Source organism: Ruditapes philippinarum, unplaced genomic scaffold (assembly GCF_026571515.1).
Source record: "Ruditapes philippinarum isolate M1 unplaced genomic scaffold, ASM2657151v2 ctg3574_1_1_1_1, whole genome shotgun sequence".
In the NCBI taxonomy this organism is placed as follows: domain Eukaryota; kingdom Metazoa; phylum Mollusca; class Bivalvia; order Venerida; family Veneridae; genus Ruditapes; species Ruditapes philippinarum.
This window is the reverse complement of record NW_026857614.1, coordinates 1-27,848: the sequence shown is the minus strand read 5'-3', so window position 1 is coordinate 27,848 and position 27,848 is coordinate 1. Positions and strand designations below refer to the sequence as shown.

General features: G+C 32.6%; 2 protein-coding genes across 3 annotated transcripts; one reads left to right on the top strand and one right to left on the bottom strand.

The window, feature by feature from the left end:
• The first annotated feature begins 12 nt into the window (after nucleotides 1–12).
• Nucleotides 13–13,581, top strand: LOC132750329 (cysteine-rich with EGF-like domain protein 2). Of its 2 annotated transcripts, none has more exons than XM_060740287.1 (8): nucleotides 13–385; nucleotides 1,812–1,894; nucleotides 2,181–2,238; nucleotides 2,860–2,974; nucleotides 3,560–3,648; nucleotides 4,126–4,528; nucleotides 4,821–4,964; nucleotides 7,537–8,259. In XM_060740287.1, the coding sequence occupies exons 1-8, from the start codon at nucleotides 248–250 to the stop codon at nucleotides 7,746–7,748; spliced, it is 1,242 nt and encodes a 413-aa protein (XP_060596270.1). In that variant the 5' UTR covers nucleotides 13–247; the 3' UTR covers nucleotides 7,749–8,259. The 2 variants fall into 2 exon arrangements, with proteins under 2 accessions (XP_060596270.1, XP_060596271.1); XM_060740288.1 differs by lacking the exon at nucleotides 7,537–8,259 and adding an exon at nucleotides 13,140–13,581 and having other exon boundaries at nucleotides 15–385.
• A 9,224-nt stretch (nucleotides 13,582–22,805) lies between these two features.
• Nucleotides 22,806–27,370, bottom strand: LOC132750328 (uncharacterized). Its single transcript, XM_060740286.1, has 2 exons — nucleotides 27,188–27,370; nucleotides 22,806–26,390 (listed from the first exon to the last, which is right to left on the bottom strand). The coding sequence occupies exons 1-2, from the start codon at nucleotides 27,353–27,355 to the stop codon at nucleotides 26,223–26,225; spliced, it is 336 nt and encodes a 111-aa protein (XP_060596269.1). The 5' UTR covers nucleotides 27,356–27,370; the 3' UTR covers nucleotides 22,806–26,222.
• Nucleotides 27,371–27,848: the final 478 nt, after the last annotated feature.

The window sequence follows — 27,848 nt, the reverse complement described above, 5'->3', positions numbered from 1 at the left end:
TGGTTTCTGAGAGTAGTCTCCCTTGAATTGCAGGCTCGGTAAGAAGGCGTGTCGGATTTTCATTGGTGATTAACAATGACAACATGGACTGTTTTGTCTGTCATGTAATTTTTCTGGTGTTTTAGACATTTTACCAATAAAATTATCTTTTTCGGTATTTGGTAACTGTTTTAAAAACCATAAGTTGAGTAGATGTTCAAATTTTAAGTTGATTTTCAGTCATAAATTTTACAAAAATTGAGAAATCATGCCTTTGAATTTAAAGAAAGTGGTTCTTAATTGTGTTGTCTATTCATTGGTGCTTGTAATGGTTTGTCCATACACAAGTTTTGCATCTAAAGAGAAGTGCAGTACATGCAAAGACATTGTTAAGAATTTTAAAGAGGTAAGTATCAGATTATATATCTAAAGAATTTGTTTGATTTAGTTTCCCTCTAATGTCAAATCTCATCATGCCCTTATTTTGTTGGATTTATCTAACTCAATACAGTGGTGCAGCAGTACCTCTATACGCTTGCAGAAATCATGATCAGAAAATAATGGTGGCTGATTTGTGCCATTCGTGTTTCCCCCCGCGACCCGCCAAGTGAAAAGTCGAGAATTTTCAAGTTAAAATGGTGGGTGCGCGGAGCGAAACACGCTAGCTATTAGCAGAATGCTGGGTGTAATTTAAGAAATAAAACCTGATGGGGAAGCGGAGCGAGTTTTAAGAAATAAATCAGCAGGGCTCGCAGAGTGAAAACACGTTTCTAAGTGGGAGCGCTGGATGGAGTTTGATAAATAAAACTTCGCCCCCTGACACTGCTAATTAGCTTTGTTCACTCCGCGATCCCGCGAAGCGTAAAATCGATATTTCACAAATTAAAATGGCGAGGGCACGGATCGAAAACATGCTAATAAGTGAGGGCGCAGGGCAGTTTAATAATTAAAATTAATATTAGCGTGTTTTCACCCCGCGACCATGCCAAGCAAAAAGTCAAGAATTGAGAGGTTAAAATGGGAACGTGGAGCGAAAACAAACTAATAAATGGGGCATGGAACGAAAACACACTAATTAATGGGGGTGCTAATTAGCTTGTTTAAGCTCTGCAACCCCATGGGGGGAAGTCTTATTTGTTTAACTTCGCCCCATGCCCAGCTAATTAGCGTGTTTTTCGTTCAGCGTCCCAGCCATTTTTACTTGTTAATTCTCGACTTAGCTCTTGGTTGGATATTTGGGCGAAAACACAAAGGGCACAAATCAGCCACCATACAAAATAGACAAATACAGATGGGTGAAAAGGCGAGATTTTAGCATTTAACTGTTCAAGCACCTTGTCCAATTTATACTAGAATACTGTATTTCGTGTGATGCTCCTATCCTATTTTTAGTCTAACTCTATTCTGTTATTGGGGACTTAGCTAGTTCTGGCTTCCAGAACATTTTTGACATTATGCAACAATCAGCAATCATACAAGATGACCACTTCCTGGGTTTCCTGACGGTTATCGTAGCCAATGTGGACTGAGGATGCCTAAAGTGTATCTCAAGGGTGGGATTCGAACCCAGACCTTTGGATACAGAGTCTAATGCTGTTAGACACTAGTTATTGGTCCACAAGTACATCAAATGGTACACAATTGTTGAAAAAATATTTCCAGTCTCGTAAAGTCAAAAAACACCAACAATAGAGTCCTTTTAAAGTTACATTGTAAAGTTGACATTCTCAAATTTTATTTTGACTAATTGAAGAGTCCATACCAAGCATATCTTTGAATAGAAATATTTGGAGATGAAAGTCATTTTTTACTAATTATCTTACATATAACAGGGTCTTGAGAAAACAAAGAAATCTAATTTTGGTGGAGGAAATACAAGATGGGAGGAAAAATCTCTTGGAACATGGGCTCACAGGTACTTTATTCTTATATTCAAATGTGTTTTTTTGTTGTTGTTGTTGCTTTTTTATTATTATTGATACAACATAATTATCAGGTTTGCGTTATTTGGTATGCATCTCATTTATTTTTAGAATTTTGTCATTATTTGTGAATCTTACAACAACTTGGCATTTGTTAGAAAATTTAGTCTTCCTAACTTTTTTGATGTTTTTTTTAAATCTTTCAGCCGATGAATCTGCTTATTTTTGAAATTTTAGTTTTTAAGTTACTATTGAACATTTTTTTTATGTGAATTTCAGTGAAACAAGATTAGTGGAGATCTGGGAGAATTATCTGTGCAAGCATGACAGTAAGGAGGTATTGTATCATCTATAAATGTTTATGCTATTACATTGTCTGTTGTCAGTGTTTGTGTAGAAATTTTCATACTTAGTTGTAATTAGTTGTCAACTTTTAATGTTATTTTTTAACAGTAGACTAAGATGTGCTCACCTAGAAATTGGTCTATAACACATTGGGCAGCACCTTAGTGCAGTAACAGAAGAAGTCCTTCTAAATTTAATAGGAATTAATCAGTTATTGCACTAAGTTAATGTCCAGGGTTTTTAGATAAAAGTCCAAAGTAACAGGAATTTTACTTTCATAAATTGCGTTAAGGCCTACTCACAGACTTCAGGAACTAAAGAGTTGTATAGAGTAAAAGTGAAGTTAAAATCTAATATAATGACATTGATATACCTTTTCATTAAGCTGAGAAGCACACATTAACAACTCTTAGCCTGCTAGTATAAACAGATTTTGTCAATGCCACCAGTGCAGACAAAGATCAGCTGGCACATTTGCACTGATGGCTATTAAGTCAGTACATATTTTGCAAAATTTCCTAAAATAACGAATGACTATGTCCAGATTTATAGTCAGTTAAAGAAACTTACAGTGTTAAGGGCATGATTGTATAAAAGCCTATATAAATTTCAGTGTCATTTTATGCTGGAGAAACATGAAGAAGATATGGAGGAATTCTGGTTTAATGTACATGCTAAAAATGAAGATACTGATATGCATGAGTGGTTATGTATAAATAAAATTAAAGGTAAGTCTGTTTATTGTTTTAAACTTCAAAACTTACATATACATACATGTATACTGATAAAAACAAGCCCTAGATGGTTTGGCAGAGATTGATGTTCCTCTTTAAGAACAAGCTTGACGAATTGAAGATAAACTTTACTTATATAATAGTCTCTAAGATTAATATAAGTTATCTTTGTTCAACATATAACTAAAACTTTGAAAATAATTATAGACCACTCTTATTAAAGGAAATTTGATGTGTTCATTTTTCCTTTCACAAAGTTTTTAGGAGCATAACTTAGTGAGTTGTACAGAGATCATATGATTTATTCTGTTAATATTGTGAGTATTACATTGGGCCATTAACAAAAAACTTGGGCGAAGGACACTCATAGGTCTGATTAAAATGAAACATTAGTGTTGTATAAGTAGGCTTCCAAGAAATTATGCTTTTTTTTTGTGACTTTAGGGCATTTTAATTGTTTGTACAAAGAAAAATACATTAGATTAATCAAATATTGTCAATAAATTAAATATATACATAATAATAGTCAATATGAAATTAAGGTTATAATTGAAGTAAATTTTTTTTTTCATCTTTCAGTATGTTGCCCCAGCAACACATATGGTCCAAAGTGTACTGAATGTAAGGGTGGGAAAGATAGACCTTGCAAGGGGAATGGTAAATGTGATGTAAGTTTAGGTTTTGTTGTTAATTCCCTTCAGAATTTAGTTTTTAGGAATTTTATTTTTTTTTGGCATCATATCATATAATTGTCAAGTGAACCAAACTTATTAAGATATGGTGAAACGTGTTACATGTTCATCTTAAAAAGCAAACTTTCTGAATGGTTAATATCAACTTTATTATTCTAATGTAGATTTTGAATTGAAACAGTTTATTACTTCTTGTCTTTAAAACATATAATCATTCCATAAACAGAAAAGGAAGCAAATTTCCATGGAATGTGTTTTTGTTGATTAGACTTACATTTGACATGTGCTTCAATTTATAATTTTCTCAAAGTTTTTATTTCTCGTCAATATGCACACTTACTTTGAGATAAGTTGACTGGGAGGATTTTTTTATCAAGAAATTTTTCGTCCTAAGCGTATTAATATGTTTTAAAAGTGTATTATGTTGATATATAATCTGTGATATTTTACCAGGGAGAAGGTACTAGAACTGGAACAGGAAAATGTAAATGTGATAGTGGTTACCAAGGTGATTTCTGTGATGATTGTGTCGATGGATATTTCGAGGAGAGTAAAAATGATACCCACACCCAATGTACAGCTTGCCACGCCTCCTGTAAATCAACTTGCTGGGAGGCGGGGCCAAAGGGGTGTGATGAGTGTAAGGCTGGATGGGAGGCGTCGGAAACCGAGGGTTGCCAGGATATAGACGAATGTCCGAACACTCCTTGTGAAGAAACTCAATACTGTACTAACACTCAAGGGTCATATCATTGCGCTACATGTCATAGGTCATGTAAAGGTTGCCATGGATATGGTTCAAATAAATGTGAAGAATGTAAAGCAGGTTTTAACAAAGTGGAAGAAAATTGTTTAGGTAAGATTAAAATTACCAGAAAATATCTACTATTAGTATCATTCATGAAAGATTTATGTGAAAATAGCTGCAAAAAATACATGTTCTTTAAATTGTTCAGTCTTAAATCTTCAGGTCATTAGAGAATTTTAGATTTCTTTAAAAAAAACTTTTTATGGATTTATAAAATGATATAATTTCTTAATGTATATAATATTAAACCCAGTTTAAGAACTTTAGGGATCATATAGTTATAGATAATTGTTTGATCATCCTATTGAATATACAGTTTATTTTTAATGCTTTAATTTAGATATAAATGAATGCGAGTTAGATAAGACATTGTGTACAGGGGAGAAACAGTCGTGTGAGAACACAGACGGAAGTTACGAGTGTAAATGTGAAGGTGATCTTATATACGATGTCGGAAGTCAGACCTGTATACCTAAACCAAAAGGTATGTAACATTATTAGTTATAAAGATTTTTGATAGGTTATATGGCCCTATATAAATGATTGTTTGGAACTATATATTGCAAACAACCGTTTATATACAGTCATATAATCTGTCCGGGGAAAATCTATAACCAATTTATGATACAGCAAACTTCCTTTTTGAGAGAAAGAAAGTGAGATTTCTTAGAAAATTGACAGCAGTCGTTTATAATTAAACTATATAAACGTCATGATTATCCAATGAAAAGTGATGTTACAAACATGCAGTATTATAAAGTCTCATATACGAGGGCGCATCATAAACTTTTAAAACTTCTATTATATACTTGTATGCAGAGGAACAAAGAAATAAGAAATTGCATTACCAGTTTTTTTCCTCATTTATGCAACCATTATCTTGTATATCATCAAATTCCAATAAAATTACTGGTAATATGAAAGTAAATAAAATTGTCAGTATTTTTTACGTACCTGATATTTCACATGACTTTCACTAATCTTGAATCTTCAGTTTCATTTCACTACCAGCATCTTTCAACGATTGTTGAAGGGGCTGGCATTTGTCATTTAGTCTCAAATAATGTCTGCCATGGTCACAGTTAGCAGAAGACTATTTATGCATGTAACAAATACAGGATAAGAAACTGGTACTTGTAAAACTAAATGAAAACTGTCTCATCAGTGTCTGGAAGAAATGGTCTGTGCTAAGCAATGGTCATATTCCAACAAGTCTCATAGCATGAATAAGTAATCATAACATAAAAGTAAAAAAAAAAGTCAACATATATTACTTTGTTTTAAGGGCCAGTTACACAGACGGTCGGTCCCCAATCGGTCATTTAATTTTAAATTTACTCGCTGTTATGATCGGTTGTTATGCGTGAATTTATTTCTGGTTTTCTGTGTAAACGGCCATCAGTGACAGAAAGCAAACTAAAACAGGGTTTGATCGGTGATAAAAATGCTGAAATATTATCGGTTTTTATCGTTTGTAAATCGGAGCTAAATCGGGCACAAGGCTGATTAATCGGTGTTTGATAGCTAGTCACCAGTGGTTAAACACTTTCCGTCAGATATGGCTGGTGATTCATATTTGGTTATCTTTGTCCGATCGGCGATATCGGTGATTAAGAGCATGCATATCTCGTGATATAGGTTGCTGTCGGTTATTTGTAAAATATTTTCACCGATCGAGAATTTTAAACATGTTTAAAAATCCCAATCGGTAATTTTTCACGGATAAAACTTATCTTTCCCCAATAGCATTTGATAGGTGGAAAACAGGTGACCAATAGGTGATATCGGTGTTAAATACGTTGTATTCGGTTCACTCCATAATTTTGCTAAAAAAACTACCGATCAATCACCGATGGCTCTGTGTAACTGGGGTGTAAGAAACATTCTCTTGAAATATTTGTTCTGTAAAGGCTGTCTAAATGAAAAAATGAAATTTTACAATTAAATAATAATTTTTCCCTAATTCTTAAACATATGAAAAGATAATGAGATAGTTAAGTAATCCTGAAAATTGTTGAATAGATTTTGATTTAATACAGATACTGTTGGTTTCATATTGACATAGTTTAATGTTGTTGTTATTGTTTAGGTTCTTTCTGCATGTTTCTGTGTTAACTCTTGGTTGTTTCTTTAGAACATCTGGGTTATTGTTTTTATGGTTCCCATCCTAATTTTTCTGTGTTGATAATTTTCAAGATTTTGCCTGATATTGATTCATACTAATTAATTTCCTGGCGCATTATCTATCAAGAAGTTAATTATTTTTTGGCAGCTTTGTAAGGTTGTTAAAGAAGTCTTATGTTGCTATGTTAGTTTGTCATTACACAGGACATTTATTATTTTCATTTATTTACTAGTCAAGCCTGGTTTATCTTTATTTGTTAGTAGTAATAGTACATTATTTCTTTTGATAGAAAGTGAGTATATTAGATTAGGTTTTACAATTATTTTATTGCATGATATACTCCTTTTTCTCTTTCATATTTGTTATGTTGTATTGCCCAAATCTGCTTGAATGGAAATCATTGATTGACATGTATATGTTGAGAAGTTGTTTTAACTTTTTACTCAGTCAAATTTGTTTTATGGGGTTGTCCTGCTTTGAATCTGGAACTTTCCATTATTAGTATACATGTATTGCAAATATCAAAAAACATGTACATTGTATCAATATACTTAATTTGGTTGCTAGCTTTGTAATTTTGGTCTGGCAACATATCTGTACATACTGACTTGGCTCTTGACTGACAGCTTATGTAGTACATGGTCACAACTAATTAAACAATTACCCCACTCAATATCGAAAATAGACTTGTCCAACATTCAATCTGTGGAAAAAAAACATTTTGCATTTTTTGGGAAAATTTCTAAAAAAGAATTGACTGAAAAAGAATTGACTGAATAGTAAACAGTGCAGACCATGATCAGACAACGCTGAGGTGCGCCCTGATCTTTGTCTGCACTTGTTGCATTTATTGAATATGAATAAATGGAAAAAGTGGAAATTGTAATTGAAGTTAATTCGGACAAAACAAATATTTTGGTCTGTATTTCAGATCCCCCCAAACCTCCAAAAAGTAAAGATAAAGAGAAGAAAGGAAGAATAGCAGATAAAGATAAGCCAGGCTTACTATTGTTACTAGGAATGATTGTAGTGTTTTATGTGTGTGGATCTATAGTGCAGTGGAACTTTATTATTGTGTTCTGTCTATCTATAGTATTTGGAGTGTTTCTATACTGGTTTGGACTTCAACATGAGGCTTTGTGATAAATCTATTTATAGTACCGTTATCTATTTATAGTAACATCTTACGTAAATCCTTTGCTCAAGCATTTATTCTAAATAAGAGCTTGATTAATCTTGAGAATGGTATACATTTTGTGGTGAAAATTATGAAATGATGTAAGAATAAATTCTACAAGCTGGACCAAATAGACATAAGAAACGTTAGACATAAGAAAACCAAAGAACTACATGCAGTGTATTTTTGTGGTAACAATTTGAAACATTGGGAGATTACACAATTTCTATTCATTTTGAGAATAACAATGAAATTTGTGCCTGTCATTACCATATAGAACTGTTGTCAGTCTTCTACAAAAATCTGTTACACAGTCTGGGTTTTTTAGACTATTGAAGAACCAGTCTGTCAGACATGTCTGGAAAAATCAATATACATTTAAACTAAAGTGTGTTCATATAATAATGATCAAAGAATTTTTTTCATAGAAATAACGTGAATAAACAATGTTTTCATGGGAAATTGGTATGTGACATTGACATTATAAAAATGTATATGATTGTTTTTTGGCAAAATTTGGCAAAATAATCCATTCAAATGAAAGGCTTTCAGCTATATAACAACTAAGACAAGTTATGGGAAGTCTAATTATTTAAAATCACTGCAAGATGATATCTGATGGCTGAAGACTAAAGTGGATTTAAATAAATAAAAAAAAACATCAAAATATCTGTTTTTCTCAAATTCTAATATCAATATTAAGAGATGATGTCAAAATTATTTTGTATACCTTTTAAGTTTTATTGTTACTTGTCTGTATTTATATGAAATGGTTGGATATTTATGCATTCCATTGCATGTCGTGGGGCCTCTATGGTCCATTAGTTAAGGTTGTCAACTTCAGTTAACTTGCCAGTCAGTGCTGTGAGTTTGAACCTCTTCTTGGACTTTCATGTGGAAAAGCTGTCCTGCAAGCTTACAGAATGCCAAGGGGCACCTGAGGGGGTCTTCCTGCAGCTTGAAAGTCACAAATTGACCTTAACATTGTCTGTGTGATTTGAAACCAAACAAACTTTGGACATCATGTATGATTAACCTTTACCTTAAGTAAGGTCACCTTGATATACCTTGAGGTCAATATTACTATTATATTAGGATTACTGTATCTTTATGTTGTTAGTTATGTACTACATGTAATAATTAATAGATATGGCATTACATTGTGTTCATGTGGGATCTTGTTTACTTTAATAGTTCATCTATTTAAAGAATACTTGGGCTGTCATACTTTTACTATAGGGTTGTCCTACTTTTCCTAAAGAATACTAGGGATGTCCTTTTTAATTTTCCTAAAGCATATTGGGGCTGTCCTCCTTTTTCTTAAGAATACTGGGGCTGTCCTACTTTTCCAAAAGAATACTGGGACTGTCCAATTTTTCCTAAAAAATACTAGGGCTGTCTTACTTTTCCTTAAGAATACTTGGACTGTCCTACTTTTCCTAAAGAACACTGGGGCTGTCCTGCTTTTCCTAAATAAAAATTTGGTTGCCCTACTTTTCCAAAAGAATTCTTGGACTGTTCTTCTTTTACTAAAGACTACTTTTCCTTAAGATAACTGGGGCTGTCCTACTTTTTCTTAAGAATATTTGGCTGTCCTACTATTCCTTAAGAATACTAGGGCTGTTATACTTTTCTAAAGAATACTAGGGCTTTCCTTTTTTCCAAAAGAATACTAGGGCTGTCATACTTTTCTTCCTAAAGTTTAGAATACTAGGGCTGTCCTACATTTCCTAAAGAATACTAGGGCAGTCCTTCTTTTCCTAAAGAATACTGGGGCTGTCCTACTTTTAAAAAAAGAATACTAGGGGTACTGGGACAGTTCTTCTTTTCCAAAAGAATACTAGGGCTGTCCTAAAAAATACAAGGGCTGTCCTACATTTCCTTAAGAATACTTGGGCAGTCATACTTTTCCTAAAGAATACTGGGCCTGTCTTACTTTTCCTAAAGAATACTGGGGCTGTCCTACCTTTCATAAAGAAAACTAGGGTTTCCCTACTTTCCTAAAATACAAAGGTTGCCCTACTTTTCCTAAAGAATATTAAAGTCGTCCTACTTTTCCTAAAGAACACTTATGTTGTCCTACTTTTTCTTAAAAATACTAGGGTTGCCCTACTTTTCCTGAAGAATACTAGGGTTTCCCTACTTTTCCTAAAGAATACTAAGGTTGACCTACTTTTCCTGAAGAACACTAAGGTTGCCCTACTTTTCCTAAAGAATGCTAAGGTTGCCCTACTTTTCCTAAAGAATACTAGGGTTACCCTACTTTTCCTAAAGAATACTAGGGTTGCCCTACTTTTCCTAAAGAATACTAGGGTTGCCCTACTTTTTCTAAAGAATACTAGGGTTGTCCTACTTTTTCCTAAAGAATACTAGGGTTGTCCTACTTTTCCTAAAGAAAACTAGGGTTGCCCTACTTTTCCTAAAGAATACTAGGGTTGCCCTACTTTTCCTAAAGAATACTAAGGTTGCCCTACTTTTCCAAAGAACACTTAGGTTGCCCTACTTTTCCTAAAGATTACTAGGGTTGCTGTACTTTTCCTAAAGAATACTAGGGTTGCCCTACTTTTCCTAAAGAAAACTAGGGTTGCCCTACTTTTCCTAAAGAATACTAAGGTTGCCCTACTTTTCCTTGCATTTGTATCAATGTTGCATATTGTAAAGGATTGTGTGCAACTTCATTGATGTGAAATAAGTTTAGCTGTAAAAGTAAAACAAGATATGTATACATTGTATATTTTTGTTGGGAATATAAATTAGTGTTGTGCAATATTATATATGTGAGAGGTTGACTAAATATCCATGTTTGCAAGTATAAATTGTGGAACTGGTTATGAATGTGAATGATGGGGGTTACATGTAATATAATGTCATTTCTGTCTTGTTGTGTATAAAATTATGTGCTAACTCAAAATATGTGAAATAAAAAGATCAAATTGCTATATGTAGTTGATACTTGTAACAGTAATGTACATGTTTTATTATTGTTGGAATCAATTTGTACATATTCTACATGTACTGTAGAAGGAGTTTATGAATGTTTACAAAAGCATCATCTCTTCAATTGACAAAATGCTGATAGGGGCATGTTAAAGACATTTTTTTCTTGTATATCAGACTGAATTTTCTAATCTTGAAAATGTTTTCTTTAATAATATTTTATTGCATATTTTGTACATGATTAATTTACACAATCTAACATCAATATCATAAGCATGAATATAATGTACATACAAAAGGGTTGGACCAAAAGTTATACCAACATTATCTAGGGTCCTCCCCTGAAGGTCTATCTTGATGGCTTAATGGTAACATAGTAAGTAAATGTGGTTTTTAGCTCGACTATTCGATAAGAATAAGTAGAGCTATTGCAGTCACCCGAGCGTCGGCGTCGGCGTCGGCGTCGGCGTAACCACTTATGTTAAAGTTTTTGTAATAGTTCAAATATTTTCAAAGTCCATTGACATATGGCTTTGAAACTTTGCACACTTGTTCACCATCATGACCCCAACCTGTAGACAGGAGGAGGTAACTCTATCAAGCATTTTGACAGAATTATGCCCCTTTTTCGACTTAGAATTTACGTTAAAGTTTTTGTAATAGTTCAAATATTTTCAAAGTCCATTGACATATGGCTTTGAAACTTTGCACACTTGTTCACCATCATGACCCCAACCTGTAGACAGGAGGAGGTAACTCTATCAAGTATTTTGACAGAATTATGCCCCTTTTTCGACTTAGAATTTACGTTAAAGTTTTTGTAATAGTTCAAATATTTTCAAAGTCCATTGACATATGGCTTTAAAACTTTGCACACTTGTTCACCATCATGACCCCAACCTGTAGACAGGAGGAGGTAACTCTATCAAGCATTTTGACAGAATAATGCCCCTTTTTCGACTTAGAATTTCCGTTAAAGTTTTTGTAATAGTTCAAATATTTTCAAAGTCCATAGACATATGGCTTCGAAACTTTGCACACTTGTTCAACATCATGACCCCAACCTGTAGACAGCAGGAGGTAACTCTATTAAGCATTTTGACAGAATTATGCCCCTTTTTCGACTTAGAATTTACGTTTAAGTTTTTGTAATAGTTCAAATATTTTCAAAGTCCATTGACATATGGCTTTGAAACTTTGCACACTTGTTCAACATCATGACCCCAACCTGTAAACAGGAGGAGGTAACTCTATCAAGCATTTTGACAGAATTATGCCCCTTTTTCGACTTAGAATTTACGTTAAAGTTTTTGTAATAGTTCAAATATTTTCAAAGTCCATTGACATATGGCTTTGAAACTTTGCACACTTGTTCACCATCATGACCCCAACCTGTAAACAGGAGGAGGTAACTGTATCAGGCATTTTTTTTACTATCAAGCACTAAGAATAGTCGAGCATGCTGTCCTACCGACAGCTCTTGTTAGAAATTCTGAGATATTTATTTATAAGATAAGCGATATTAATTTCATGTATTTTAACTGGTAAAAAAGAATGAAAATGTTAAATGATATACCTTGTGTAGTGTTTATATAATTTCATTCCACCACCATCTTTATAAGCTGTTTAGTAGGATGATGTCATTCAGCCGTTCTGAGTAAAGTTGTTCATTAGTACCCTAAATAAAAATATTAGTATATTATTTTAAACTATAAATAAATTGTTATATAAGGCATGGTTTTCACAGATGGGATTTTATGGCAATCTTGTGACTATTTATTTGAAGCCCGGCAGAGCTTTAATACCCTTGAGCCAAATATTTCTGTCTAAATGGGCTCTGTTAAAAACTTTTTATTATATAATTAAACATGATATAATGCTACAATAATGCATTTTCAGTTTTTATTCATTTAAAGATTCATGCACAAATGTGTTAGCTGTTTCATCTCTTCCTATACGTATTAGGAAATAAAACTTATTACATCCTTGCACATAAGTATGAGGCCTCCTTGGCTGAGTGGTTAAGGTTGTTGATTTTGCACCCATTTGCCCCTAATAGCTGTTATTAAATTTGAATCCTACTAAAGACTGTATACTAGTATACTTCATGTGAGGAAGCTATAAAGCTACATCAGTGATGGTCAGTGGTTCTATTGTGCCTACTTATGCCTTAAGTCATAAGGCTTTATAGTGTTTTTTTCTTACATCCGACCAAAACATCTCTGTGGTTGACTATTTTGATGAGTATTCAGTAAGTCGAAGTTCAAAGTTATTTTAAGACTGAAAAAAGACCTTGGCTCATCAACAAGCCCGTGATATTCTCAGGTTTATAAAACAATGCACACAAATACAATCATGTGTTTGAAATAGCAATTATATTGATTATTTATAATTTTATTTTTCATATTATGTCATTTTAGAAGGTGAAGAAGAAAAGGAAGAAGAAGAAGATTCAGGAAAGAAAGAAGAATTATGACAGAAGAGAACATATAGACCACAGTTTATGATTAATTTGATATTTTTATGTAAAATTATTTTGTTTCTATTACATTTATGCATTTTTTGTGCTCTTGTTAGTCACCACAATTGCCTTCCAAAGTCAGGATCATTTCATCAATTCAATACTTTACAGTTTAGTGTTCAAGTTTTTATATTTTACCCCTATGAAGACATCTAATAAAATATTTTTGGTTGACAGTTTATAAGTGTTGTTTAAATGTGGTACTGTAGATCTAGTTTCATTAAATTAAGATTTAATTTAAACAAATTTTAAAAAAATGATGTAATCTTTATATTTTATGATGATTTTGGCCATAATCATTACTAAGATAATATTTAAGGTACTTTTATTCCTTTCACCTTGTCATATATTGTATATACAAAAACATGATTGATATCATAAAAGGAAGGAAAAGAAAAGAAAAAAATTAATGATGCTATTAATTACAGAAAGAAAGAGTACTCTTCCAATTCTTATTGAATGATATTTAAAATAGAAGTTTGTAAATAGTATATACATGTATATGTACCGTTGTGAAATCCACCTATACTGTATAGATTTGGTTGTCAAACAATCAACAAAGCCAGTTATGTTTTTATTTCATCAAATCATTAGTGGCTCCTTGTAAGTAAACATGTTGGTCAAAAAAGAGAAGTATACAAGTTTTGATGACAGAGTTAACATTGTATGTCAGGTCATGTGAACATGTACATGTATGACCTTGAAAGATGCATCAATGTGACTGTTATGTTATGTTGTTAAAGCAGCGCGTCTCCTCATTTATTCCTTATTTTTATGGAAAAAAATAAATGATTACAATAATGTCAAGCTTTTAAATGAAATAATTTAATCTAGCCTGAACCTGTTTCAATTTTAATAATTAAAGTTGTCAAAATATGCAAATGTAGTCTTTATTGTGTTCATAACGAATTTGAAATAATAGAGATAGAATATTCATATATTTTGAAACAACATGCAAAATTTGTGTAACAGTTTTGTCCTGCTTTGAATTTGGAACAGTCAAAGATAAAGGGATTGCAATGTCAAAATACAAAACTTTAGCTACCAGCAGTACTGGGGCAAATGTTCACTTTCAGTAGGTTATGGGTTAATTACTGTATATTAAATCCAATATTGTATGGCAGGTGTGCAGCTTTAAAGACAAGTTATAGACATTTTGGGTAAATGCTTTTTGTTGTTTAAAGTGAGGGTTTTAGTTAAACTTTGGTTTTAAATTTTTCGTTTTACATGTAGTTAATTCTCATTCCTACCATGACATTTTAGTTATCATCTGTTATTGTTTTCCTATCAATTACATACCAGGAGTAGTCTGTGAGGTATTTATAAACTATACCACTCACTGTAGAAATTTACTCTTTTTCACCAGGTTGCATGAGTTATTTGAGAGAGTTTGTTTGTTTTGATAATGGTTAAGATCAAGTATATCTTATTTCAAAGTTAAAGTCAGGCTTAGTGTGTAAAGTTCCTTCATTTGAATCACACTCCCCAACTGCTATGTCTTTAGATCCTGCCAGTAACTTGGATTCTTTTATGTGAGGGAGCTATCCAGCAAGTTTACAGAGGGTCAGTGATTCTACTCAGTGAGTGGTGCCTGAATAATGCATGAAAATTACCTGCACAGGTGTTTCTGCACCAGTCAAACTGGAAATCTACCAATCACTTTTAAAGTGTTGGATGTTACTCAAAACCCAACAGAAATAATGAATATACTGTAATGATGAAAAGTGAAAGCAAAATCATTTCATGTCTGAAACTTTTTATTTTCATTTCAAGGAAATAAAATGAGTATCCATTCAGGAAAAAAAGGGTATCAAGTCATTATGACAAGACCTAGTATCATCCTTATACATGTATTGTGTTCATTTATGTTGTTAAAGTATTTATGCTAGATGTATTATAAAAGCCTTAATTTTAGCCCGAATTTGCCTTATGTAAGCCTTTTACTGCTGTGAATTTTCATATGAAAAAGTAAATCTTTTATATCTTTAAGCCAATGGTATTACATAGAACCACATTGATTTTGGAGTTATATTATTAATACCAAATCAATGGTTCTACATGGGTGCCCATTTGTACCGAACATAATGTACGGAGAGGCACCTTCAGGTCTCATTTCAAAGCTGGAAAGTGTCTATATGAACTTAACAGTGTTGGTGGCATGTAAAACCAGATGACGAAATAAAAAATTTAATATATTGTTCAATTAGTAAACCATGTAGTATTCAAAAATGGAATGTTCAGAATCTATTGAAAAGTTAAGAATCTATCAAAATACCTTGTATTCTAGAATATATTGGCTTTGTTATTTATTTGAGCCAAACACTAGTCAGTCATCAATTGTCATGGATTTTTGTGCATGTAATGAGCATCCTTCATTAAAACTAAATATAGACACAATTGTTGTACAGCACTAGTTAAGATTTTTGCAAACTTTATGAAAGCTTGTAAACCTTGTTTCCATCTTTGTACTTTTGTCTGTTTGATGTGACCTCGGTGGCTGAGTGGTTAAAGTTGCTGTGTTCAAATAATTTGGCCCTAACCACTTTGGGTTTGAATCTTTGAGTTCTTTTATGTAAGGAAGTTATTCAGCTAGCTTATTGAATGTTATATTCTACTTAGATGGACGCTTGTGCCCGAAATTATGCTAAGAGAAGCACCTGAGGTCCTCGTTCTTCAGTAAATGCGGGTGTTGACCTAAATTACCTTAACAGTGACGGTGTAATTTAATAGCCAACAAAAACCATGCAATTTATTGGTAAGAAGGTCAAAGCCTGTAACGACTTTGATTATTTTTTTGAAAATATAATGTATGGAAAAAGGCCTATGAAGGAAGATCATTGGACCACAGAATGGGGCATTTGAAATATATATTGTAAAAATGTGGAAATGCATGATTAATTAAGATATATTTATTGTTAAAAACATATACTTCTCAAATGTTGCTTGAGACTGGGAACCAGTACACATGTATGCTAGTTGAATTCAACTATCAATGTTATATTATGATATTTAATATTTTATGATATGAATAAATTCATATTTATGTGACTCTGTGTGTTCATTGAAATCTGATGTTTGAGAAAAGATTTCTTTTTCTATAATAAACAATTCACCCTATGGCTACACAATGAATGCATGAAGTAGTGGTTTGATTTATTTTTTTCTGGTATCTATTATATCTAACCATTCACCAGACTTTTGTATGTCACCTGACCAAGCATACAAAATGTATATCAGTGTATGTTTGCAGATACTTAAAAATCCTACACTTTTTTGGTTGTCTTTGAATACCTCAGCAGCTCTCTGGCTTCCTTGAAAGAACCAATAAATTGCTTAGCCTGCAAGTGATGACTGAATCCTGTGACCAGTGCAAAACAAGATTAGCTGATAAATTATATGTTTTGGTTCAGACCAAGTGTAACCGCCCATTGGAATGTAATGAATCTTGCCGAGTTGCTGTCATTGTATAACGGGCAACTCATCTGGCAGCCCCCATGCCAGATGAAATTTTAGGCATGGGTAAAACTAACCGAAACTCGAGTGTAATATGCAAGAAAAGTTCATTGGATATATTTAGCGTCATATAAGGGTTAACTCTGTATATAGTTCATGTAATATACATCCTGATTAACAATTATGAAAAGATTTACAATTTATTTGGAAAAAGGGTACTACAAATGATCACAAATGAAAGATAAAATAAGTTTTAATGAAAAGGTTGTTTGACTTTGTTCTGCCCAGTGGCAAATTACAGGTATATAATAAAAGCTAATGCAATTATAATTATATAATCTTTTGTAAACACTAGGTTACTAACATCGTTATATCTGAGAATGTATTAAATAATATACAATCATTACTTCTAGTGGTTTTCAAGGGAGTTTAATCCTTGTTAATTTTTATTCAAATTGTATTAAATTATGTCCCTTTTTTATAAACGGTTACTTTTAAGCCAAATCAAACTGAATCTGAGATACTTTTAATTAATATATTTTTAAAGTTTAGTTATAATTTTAATTTAATATGCTTGAAAATTGTGAACAACCACAGAAATTGTATTATGAAGGCTATATCTTGAATCAGTTTGAAATACTGATATTGCAATGGTCCCCATTCTAGTGAGACTATTAGAAGAATTATAGGACTATTCTACTCACTCACTTGTATGTCTGCTTCACACATTGAAGTTTTGCGCAAAACATCATCTTGTTTTGCCTTTAAACTTTACACACACAGTAATTAGTGTAGGTCATTATCAAAGACATATAACTTCATAACATATAGTCTACACTCTTTGACTGAAGGTAAAATCATTGACTGAAATGGTCTTAAGTTAGTCCTACAGTTGGTTTTATGTCCTAGGACTTAGGATACACTTAAGACTTTCTATGAAATGCAACCAAGGGTCCTTGTGTTCTATACACGATCAAGCTCCTTAATTTCTAAAGAATGAGAATAGTGGAGCGTGTTGTCCTATTTACAGCTCTTGGGTTTTTTAGCTCAGGGTGAGCTTTAAGGATCGTTGAATGTCTGTCGTCCGTCCACACTTTTTCATTAACACTAGCGGTCACATTTTTGCCTCAATCATCATCAAACTTTGTCAGGATGCTTATCTAGTTGATAGCTCGGATGAGTTTGAACATGGGTCATCTCGGATGAAAAACTAGGTCACAGGAGCTAAAAATAGAAAAACCTTGTTTAAACTGCAACGGTCACATTTTTGCCTCAATCATCATCAAACTTGGTCAGGATGCTTGTCTAGGTGATAGCTCGGATGAGTTCCAACATGGGTCAAAAACCTTGTTAGCACTAGCGGTTACATTTTTGACTTAATCATCATCAAGTCTACGTGATAGCTCGGAAGAGTTCGAACATGGGTCATCTCGGATGAAAATCTAGGTCACAGGAGCTAAAAATAGAAAAATCTTGTTGACACTCTAATGGCTACTGTTTTGATCCAAATATCCTGTAAATTGGTCTGAAAGTTTGTTTGGATCATTTCTAGGTCAAGTTCGAATATGGGTCACCTGGGGTCAAAAACTAGGTCACACTGCCCAAATATGGAAAAACCTTGTTTACATTCTAGTGGTCACATTTTTGACTCAATTATCATCAAACTTAGTCAGGATGCTTGTCTAGGTAATTGCTCGAATGAGTTCAAACATGGGTCATCTTGGATGAAAAACATGGTCATTGGAGCTAAAAATAGAAAAATCTAATTAACACTCTAGTGGCTACTGTTTTGATCCAAATATCCTGTAAATTGGTCTGAAAGTTTGTTTTATTGATTTCTAGGTCAAGTTCGAACATGGGTCATCTCGAATGAAAAACTTGGTCACACCGCCCAGATATGGAAAAACCTTGTTTACACTCTATTGGTCACATTTTTGACTCAATTATCATCAAACTTGGTCAGGGTGCTTGTCTAGGTAATTGCTCAGATGAGTTCGAACATGGGTCATCTCACATGAAAAACTAGGTCACCGGAGCTAAAAATAGAAAATCTTGTTAACACTCTAGTGGCTACTGTTTTGATCCAAGTATCCTGGAAATTGGTCGGAAAGTTTGTTTTGATGATTTCTAGGTCAAGTTTGAATATGGGTCACCTGGGTAAAAAGCTAGGTCACACTGCTCAAATATGGATAATCCTTGTATACACTCTAGTGGTCACATTTTTGACTCACCTGTCATGAAACTTGGTCAGAATGCTTGTCTTGGTAATTGTTCGGATGAGTTGATGGGTCAGTTGAGTGATCTAGAGCCATCATGGCCCTCTTGTTTCTTTTCAGAGACAATATTGACTTATTACTGGTTTATACTGGTCTAATTATGCACTGTGGTGATAATTTAATATAAAACATCACACAGAAACCTCTTAATGCATGACCAAAGGTTCTGTTACACTTATGTAATTGTAGTTATACAAATCAAGGCAATATTTTTTACAGCAATATTTTCTAAAAATATAGTACATTTACACAGTGTCTGTAGTAATTATTGTATATATATGTAACTATTACAAGGGGCCTAAATAATTTATGTCATATATGACTATATATAGAATCTTTGGAGTGTTTTATAACTCGAGTCTTCATAACAAAATTGTTTTTTCTGATTAATTAAATTACTAGTACATGTAATCCTTTGAACTCTGTATATAAAGGTGACACAATTGTTCTGGCAGTGTCAAGTTTTTACACCTGTAGGGACATAGAATTTACCTTTTATATGAGTCTTGAAATATTTAAAGAATTCAGCTTGAAAAAGAAAGAAGGAACAATGGAATATTTTTATCTAAAAATGTTAACTTTTGTTGCTTATGTTTTGTTTGTTTTCTGTTGTGACTTCACATGTGGATGTAAGACTTCCGTTTGGCGAAATATGACAATGGAAGAGTTGTTGCTAAAGTCAGATATTGTTGTTTACGGCCAAGATCGTGGACATAGAAAACTTCGCACACCACTAGAAGTTGATTCCAGGTTTGATGTATACTGTGTGCTTAAAACTGGATTATATCAAGTACCTGGGCAGGTTATTATTGAGAATATCAGAGGAGAGGGTGACGAATGTTCCGCTGTCAATGAGCAGACAAATGAAGGGAACATGTATATAGTTGGTCTAACACGAACACTGAATGGTTTCATGAAATATGCGGAAATTAATCCTTTACAGAAAACAGCATTTCCTCCAACAAGTGAAAACTTTGATAAAATCATTGCAACCTGCGGCCTTGACAAGTGGACTCCACCTAGGACGGGAGCAACCGATGGCTGCCCAGTAGCTAGTAAACCAAGATTCTGTACTAAAATCAGAGACCCAGCAAAGTTTAACACAGCTGTGGCTACCACTTATTCTATTCTTGTTTTGTCTGTAACTTCTTTGTGTCAATTTTTATGAAATTTGGAATAATCCAAGGCTGATTTTTTGCTGTTACTGATGTTTCTGATGAATTTATTATGTGAATATTGTTTTCTACCTTTTCTCTAATCCGGATGTTGACATATTTCTATATCATAAAAATTGGCAATTGCTTGTAAATTCTAGGACAGAAGTTAAAATATATCATTGTCACGATTTATACTTGTACAAATTTATCAGATAGGAAGATTCTGCATGATATACTTCAAATCTTCAATGACAAGGAAGTGTCATACTGCAATGCTATAGAAAAATAACTACCTTATGTTATTACATGTATTGAACAAACTTGGAATTACCCACTACAATAATTTTTCATGATTAAACACTTGAAGCTCATGATTTTGTTTTCATTCATTCAGGTCAAGTACTTGCTTGTTGAGATTTTTCATCATTTAACCACTACCATGCAGTAAATGGACTTTGTCCATGTTTTAATCTGGACTAAACCATTCATCAATTTAGGGAAAAATTCAAAATTTGTAATTACGGCTGATCTTGGTCTGCATGGGTAGATTCACTTGAGCCGGAAGAATTAATAGCATGCAGCTACTTTATTCTTACCACTGTATGTAAATGCCAACCAAAGTAATTGCTTGAATCATCAAAATGGGACATATACCGGTGGACTTAATGCAGGCAGCTAAATTCTCACATGAAAGGTAACATTGGAATGTAGACCATATGTTCTTGACAAGCCAATGTGATAGGGGTTTCTAAGCATAAAGAATACTAGTATTTTGTACTTTGTTCTCCTCACCAAGTCAACTTGATGAGTTTTATGAGCCAGGAATCAATAAATATAGAAAACTTGTATTTTGTACTTGTTCTCCTTGATGGGTTTTTTTTGGTGGGGCCGGGAATCAATAAATAAAGAAAACTAATACTTTGTACTAGGATACAGTTTATTAATAACATCCCAAAATTCTACAGACAACAGGCCCTAAAAGATGTTTACTTTTATTATAATAAACCCTATCCCAAACAATGACTGAAAAAATATTACCCCATAATGTTATCAACGGTTTTGTAGAATTTTGAAGACCCATTTTGCAAAACTAGATGTTATTCTACGTATATGATTATATGTTGCTAGGTGTTTTGATTCACAAAATGTGTTGAGCATACACAATGTTTGTAATGATTGGTTGTGTAGTTCAGCAGTATTTCTTGTGTTTAAACTGATGCATATAAATGTGTAATGTGTAATATATGCATGTAAATGTGAAATATATACACATGATCTGAGATATCATGGCAGTCAAAATAGTTGATACCATCATTTTTGTCTTTGATCTTAATGAAAAGTAAACTGATGTTCTTGTTTTTATTTCTCGTGAAAAAAAAACAGACAAGTAAAATAAGCTATCATAGCAAGATTTTCCACTATTCAACAAATTAAGTTGTTATAATTCAACACTTTTATGTGTGTTTTGCCAACTACTACCTTATCTCAAATTATGTGTACAACATGACAGCATAAGTTAAGATCACAACATGATATATGTAGCATACTCAAAGAAAATGTTGCCAAAAAGATGAAGATGTCCCTAATAACCAAAACCTATTTGCATCTTGAAATATTAAATAACATCTTAAAAATACAAAAATTGTTTAGATTTTTATCCAACAATATCATTAACACCAGCAAATTGACTATTGTCAATTATAAATTACTCCCCCTTACTGCCGAATATGAATTTATCTGTCATCAGTGAGTTTACCACCAAGTCCTGGAAGTAATCTTGGCTGAAGTTTTCGTCATTTAATGACCCCTAACTGATCAATTTGAACATTATCCGTCATCAGTGAAGGCCTGTTGTTCTATCTACATGATATATATATGTGATTAATACCAAAAATACTAAACACTGACTACAATATACATGTACAAGTAACATCTTGTTGTTTCAACATGAAAGAAAAAAAATTCCACCTCACATCACCTTGTGATTATAAAGTACAAATTTACAAAATACACATACGTTATATAACAAAGACATCTTTACGTTAAGCCTTTATCAATGAAATGAGACAATAATCTAACAAATATGAGCCAGGTCATGATAAAAAACCAACATAATGCGTTTGCGACCAGCATGGATCCAGACCAGCCTGCACATCCGTGCAGTCTGATCAGGATCCATGCTGTTCGCTATCAGTTTCTCTACTTGCTATAGGGTTTGTAAGCTAACAGCATGGATCCTGATCAGACTGCGCGGAAGCGCAGGCTGGTCTGGATCCATGCTGGTCGCAAACCCATTATGTTGGTTTTGTCGCGACGCGGCTCATATATCTTTTAACTAATTGTCTATAGTTGAAGAGAATTTCTTGTCCATGGAACAATCAATTCTTATACAAACATGATTATAGTATCACCTCCTTATGGTCATATATGAACATATAAATGGTTAGACAATTATGTTGACAAATATGTTTGGATATTGTAGGTTTTTTTTTCTATTTCATTAAACTAGAATAATACAAATAACAGTAAGAAATTATATTTAATCCAGTTCCTTCCCTATTTTCTAGTGAAGTACAATCAGTGTTTTTTTTTACAAAAAAAAATCTAGTAATTTGATGACAATATTTTTTTCTAATTAATGCTCAACAGTTAAACTAATAAGAAAAGAATACAGAACAATATCTGGATAAATTCATGGTTTTCCATTGTTTTACATAGTAAAAAAAAATAATGACACATACTGATAATATAATAAAAACAAAGAGGACTGGTTCTCCATAAAGCAACATCTATTATTCAGCATCAATTATTCGTTTTCTATCACCACAAAACTGCAATATAAATGTTTTGCACATTGTAAATCCATTTAGGTGATCAAAGCCTATATAACACCAGTATAGTCTACATGGTGTAAAACATATCTGTTCCTGTAGTTATTATTTCTGTTATGCCAGCAACTTACAATGGTTGATACATATAAAATCTGTACATAAAGTTATCCTAGATGTAATTCCGCCCCCGTAGTTTGGCACAGTATTTTCTAAACAAGAACTAAAGTATCTATAATTGGAAGATCAGAATAAGATTGCATTTTCCCTGTGTGTTTAATGGATTCAAATCAATACTAACAGCATCTAAAATACTGGTTATATACAGAAAAATCAATTTTAACATTTTTGGCAGTGATGCTATCTTTAATCAATAATCTATCAGTATTTAATCAGTACCGAAACAAAGTTTTCATAATTAAGCTCTTCAGATTCTCTTAAAAAATATCGGATTTCGTTATGCAGCACTGATAAATGATCTTCAATAATTTTTTTCCTCATTAATATACAATGTTCATCCAAATACTGTCATAACTTTACAAAAGAAGTTATATGAGAATTATGATGACGCCTCGAGATACTGGTTTTTCACATGGTCTTGACGAACAAACTTCACTACTTATAACGGATGTTTTAAACAAGTACATGTTACATGTAAGGCATTTCAACATAGATCTGGTGCTAGTATCGTGGTACGACTCGGAATACATGATTACCATTACCATAATCTCGTACATTCAACATCATAGAGACAAGCATGTTATAATTAAGATATTTCAAAAGCTACAACAGTATAAAATATACACCTCAATGTTTTATAATGAAGTTGTGTTTGCATTTTCACCACCATGCAGTCATAACTAAGTATGAATGTATTAATGCTATGATACATTTGGTCCATAAACTTAGCACTTAACAAAATGGAGAATTTACATTTATATCTTCAAAAACTTTCACTACATCAACAGCAAACATCATTTTAATGCAAAAATTTACCAACCAATCAAAATGGCTGATTGAAGATGAGATTCAGGTATTCCACCAATCCACCTTGAATTAAATCTTTTAATATTCAGCCAATCAAAGTCCTTGTTATAAAACTAAGCATGGAGGCAGCTCTAGTAAACCATTTTACTGTTGGTCCACACAAGCAAGTAGAGCAAGTAGGGTTTCCACAAGCTAATATAATAAATGAACGTTTTGAATAATTTTAACTATATATAAACAATCATTTTTAAAATTTCAGAAGTCTTCAAAATAAATATCATATTTACACATTTATCCAACAACTTGTATGTTGTGATACATCAACTGTTACATACATATTTCACTACATTAACATTTCTCTACCCATCATGTAACAGACAATATCTTCTGTTTCATTGCAGTAAAAGACAACTTCACATAAAAGTCATGCACAGTTTAAAGTCTAGGTACATCACCATAGCAGATACAGTTATTTATATAAGAGTTTACACAATTCTGTTTTCAAACTTTGATTGAAATATTAATCATCACATAGTCAAATCAAATAATACATGTATATGGAAAAAGTGTTGCATTGAAAATTCAGTTCATATGATCCATATAACAAGAATAATCCTTTAAAAACACACAAAGTGTGAATAAATTTATATCCCTATTTTTTGAGATGACAGCATTCCTAATAAAAAATACATGAACATGATGAAAGAGATACAAAAATACATAAACATGACAGAGGCATGGTCAATGTAATGTATTTTGCAATCCATTACTAAATCTATAATTTGAGCAACATAAATAATACTTAAAGCAAAAAGTACAATGTAAAAAGGTATGACTAGTTTGTAGAATAAAAGATGTTCTTTTAAACAAAGAATTCATAGAAATAATCTCCTTATCATAGCACACAGTGAATAAAAGCTCAAAAAAAAGTTAAAATAAAAATTGACAAATAAAAATCAATTAAAGCTAATTGGCACATTATTCTACATTATGACTAGATATATGGTAGTTTTGATTGTAAGCATTGACAGTGAATCAATACATAAATGTGCATAAGGCAATTCAGACAATAAAGTGAAGCAAAACATGTATAAAAAAGCAATAAAATAAAAGATTTTTGTGAAAAAAGCACATACATCTACAGTAATAGGTAAATGTAAAAAATGTTTTCTTCTAATTATCTTTATAACATAATATCATAAATATCCCAATAAATGTATTATACAGTCAAACATTATATACACATCAAAAGACCACTTTTCATTACTGAATATATATTAAATGAATAAAGTCCTCATATTTATGAGCGTTAAACCATATATATTTTCTTTACTTTGAAAGCAAACTCTTTTGACAAAATTGTAAAATAAAATATTATCTGATGATCTCCATAACCATTATCAGATAACACAGAATATGTACATGTATGTATGCAGTCCTTGCGTAGAAATTATCAAACATGCCATACTTTTTAGAAACTTGACTCAAAAAGTATTTTTGTCAGTGTTACAAACATACAGAGGACATTACAAGCATAAAGAGGACCTGCAAAAAGTAAAAAAATCTTAAGAATAGAAATATAGAAATAACTTAGATATACAGTTTCAATTAGGACACAAAAGGGAGTATAAACTTGAAATACCTCATACCTCAAAACATAATTCAAAAAACCTTAACCAGGGTAAAATTGTGTAACAGACTTGATAATTATTGTTAACTTGACCCTAAGCCTGATGGCAGCAATATAATCTACCCATGTGACCAGTGCAGACCAAGATCAGCTGTCCGCATGTCTATGATCTAATCATGATCTACACTGATTACTATTCAGGCAGTACTTATTTTGAAACTTTCCCTTAAAAATGAAGAGGATCAAAATGACAAAAAATCAGGTAATGACTAGTTATAAAAATTGAATCAGACTTAATGAACATGCAGGATGAAGTACATGTTGACTCATACAAATATCATAAATATATCACTACACAAATAACACATATTCTGAAATGGACTACAGTAAAAACAAATAATTAACTTTCAAAATGACATCATAACATACTTTAAAATAGTCACATTTCTTAAAAAAAATAATAAAAAATAGACAGCATCAAGAATAATAATAACCACTATACTTCAATAAGCAATCTTATAAAAAAGAAACAACAAAATTCTTGTTTCAAAACAGATGAAGTTGAAAATATTCCATTTATACAAACAAATTTGAAATGCGAAGTACAAGTCATTATTTTACAGTTGTGACAAAATGGTAAGCACTGAGGTTTTAGAAGGCCGCACATGACGCCGCTCCTGCATCGCCCATGTCTCCCATCCCATCCATTCCTCCAGCATCCATGTCCATCGTATCCACATGATCTGGGGAGTTTCCATCATCAGCATGCTCACCTGTGTCCCCTGCTTCCTCACCAGTGTGGTCAACAACTTCTAATGTCTGAAAATATTATATCATATTCTTTAATAACCAGTTTTCTTTACTCACAAACCAATTTTCTTTATGTAATAACCAGTTTTCTTTTCTAACTAACCAGTTTTCTTTATGCAAAAACCAGTTTTCTTTATAAAGTAACCAATTTTCTGAACTTTATAACCAGTTTTCAGGCTGCAACTTTAACCAGATTACGTCAGGTCCAAAAACCATGCCGGTTTAAAATTTAACATGACCAATGACCACAGACTTTCAATTTCATTATATGGAAAATGCACAGTTCATTTTTCTAACGGAAATGCTTTTTCATTTGCAATGAACTGTTTGATACAAAATTTAAATATGCTTCAATAAACTGAATGCAATCACTTTTTTGGTCTTTATAACAGGAGGTTTACATCTGTAGCATTATGTTATTAATAATGAAAGGAGATTTAACTGACACTGTTACTAAGAGTAGTTAAGAAGACAATGAAGAGAACAAGAGCTTCCATGAGACAACGTGCTTGACTATTCTCAGTGTTTGACAGTAACGAACTGGGCATAACTCTGCAAGATGGTAACTCGAGTTATATGACCTGTGCCAATCATGCTACATTGTTACATAATCACAGAGAACAAGTGTGTGACGTTTCAACCAATTCCCTTCAGGTAGTTTTGGAAATACCAACTTGCACGCAAAAACTTAACCAAAGTGTGATGGCAATGCTAACGTTAGCACATAGTTTTCCCTATTTTTTAAATAGTCAAGCTAAAAAGCCCAGAAATAATCATGATAACATTATGTAATGAAGTTAATTTACCTCTGCCTCAGTATCAGCTGCAGCTTCACCAACCATTCCAACACCAATATCAAACCCTTGTGCTGAACACCCGGCACATCCAGCACAGGCATTGGTTCCAAACTGTTTCTTTATATTGTCATTGGTGGCTGCTTCAATATTGTACCCTGTAAATATACAACAATTCATAACTCTGATCTGATTTATATTGTACCTTGTAAATATACAACAATTCATAACTCTGTCTGAGATATAGAAATACATGTATACTGAGCAATTAGGTCTTCACAGTAGATGACATAATTTACAAAAGTAAGAGAACTGAGAAGGCCCTGGACCACTTATCTGAGAAACCTTCAAAGAACATTACAGTTTTCAATGTGGCAGAATACATGTAGCTGAGTGGACTAACAATATAAGGATCAATATCCACTTGGGTTCAAACTCTTTCAGGAGCGATCTGTTGTTTCATTCAAAAAGAAACTTGACACTCATTGCTCACTACTTGTTGGTTCCAGGAACAGATTTGTTTGAGATTTGAGCTTTAAGCAGCCTACACAATCGAACTAAAATAAACTCTGTTCATGAACCAACATCATAGTGTCATCTGAAGTAATACCCGTTTGAAAATTCTTTCTATTTTAGCAAACCTTCAAGTTTAGTTCACCAAATTCAAATTTTT

Excerpts from the sequence above, each read along its gene's own strand:
- LOC132750329 (XM_060740287.1), top strand. The coding sequence starts at position 248 with ATGCCTTTGAATTTAAAGAAAGTGGTTCTTAATTGTGTTGTCTATTCA. Across the intron at positions 2,239-2,859 it reads GCAAGCATGACAGTAAGGAG|TGTCATTTTATGCTGGAGAA; the intron begins GTATTGTATCAT and ends TATAAATTTCAG. Across the intron at positions 4,529-4,820 it reads AGTGGAAGAAAATTGTTTAG|ATATAAATGAATGCGAGTTA; the intron begins GTAAGATTAAAA and ends GCTTTAATTTAG.
- LOC132750328 (XM_060740286.1), bottom strand. The coding sequence starts at position 27,355 with ATGAATTGTTGTATATTTACAGGGTACAATATTGAAGCAGCCACCAAT. Across the intron at positions 26,391-27,187 it reads CAGCTGATACTGAGGCAGAG|ACATTAGAAGTTGTTGACCA; the intron begins GTAAATTAACTT and ends TAATATTTTCAG.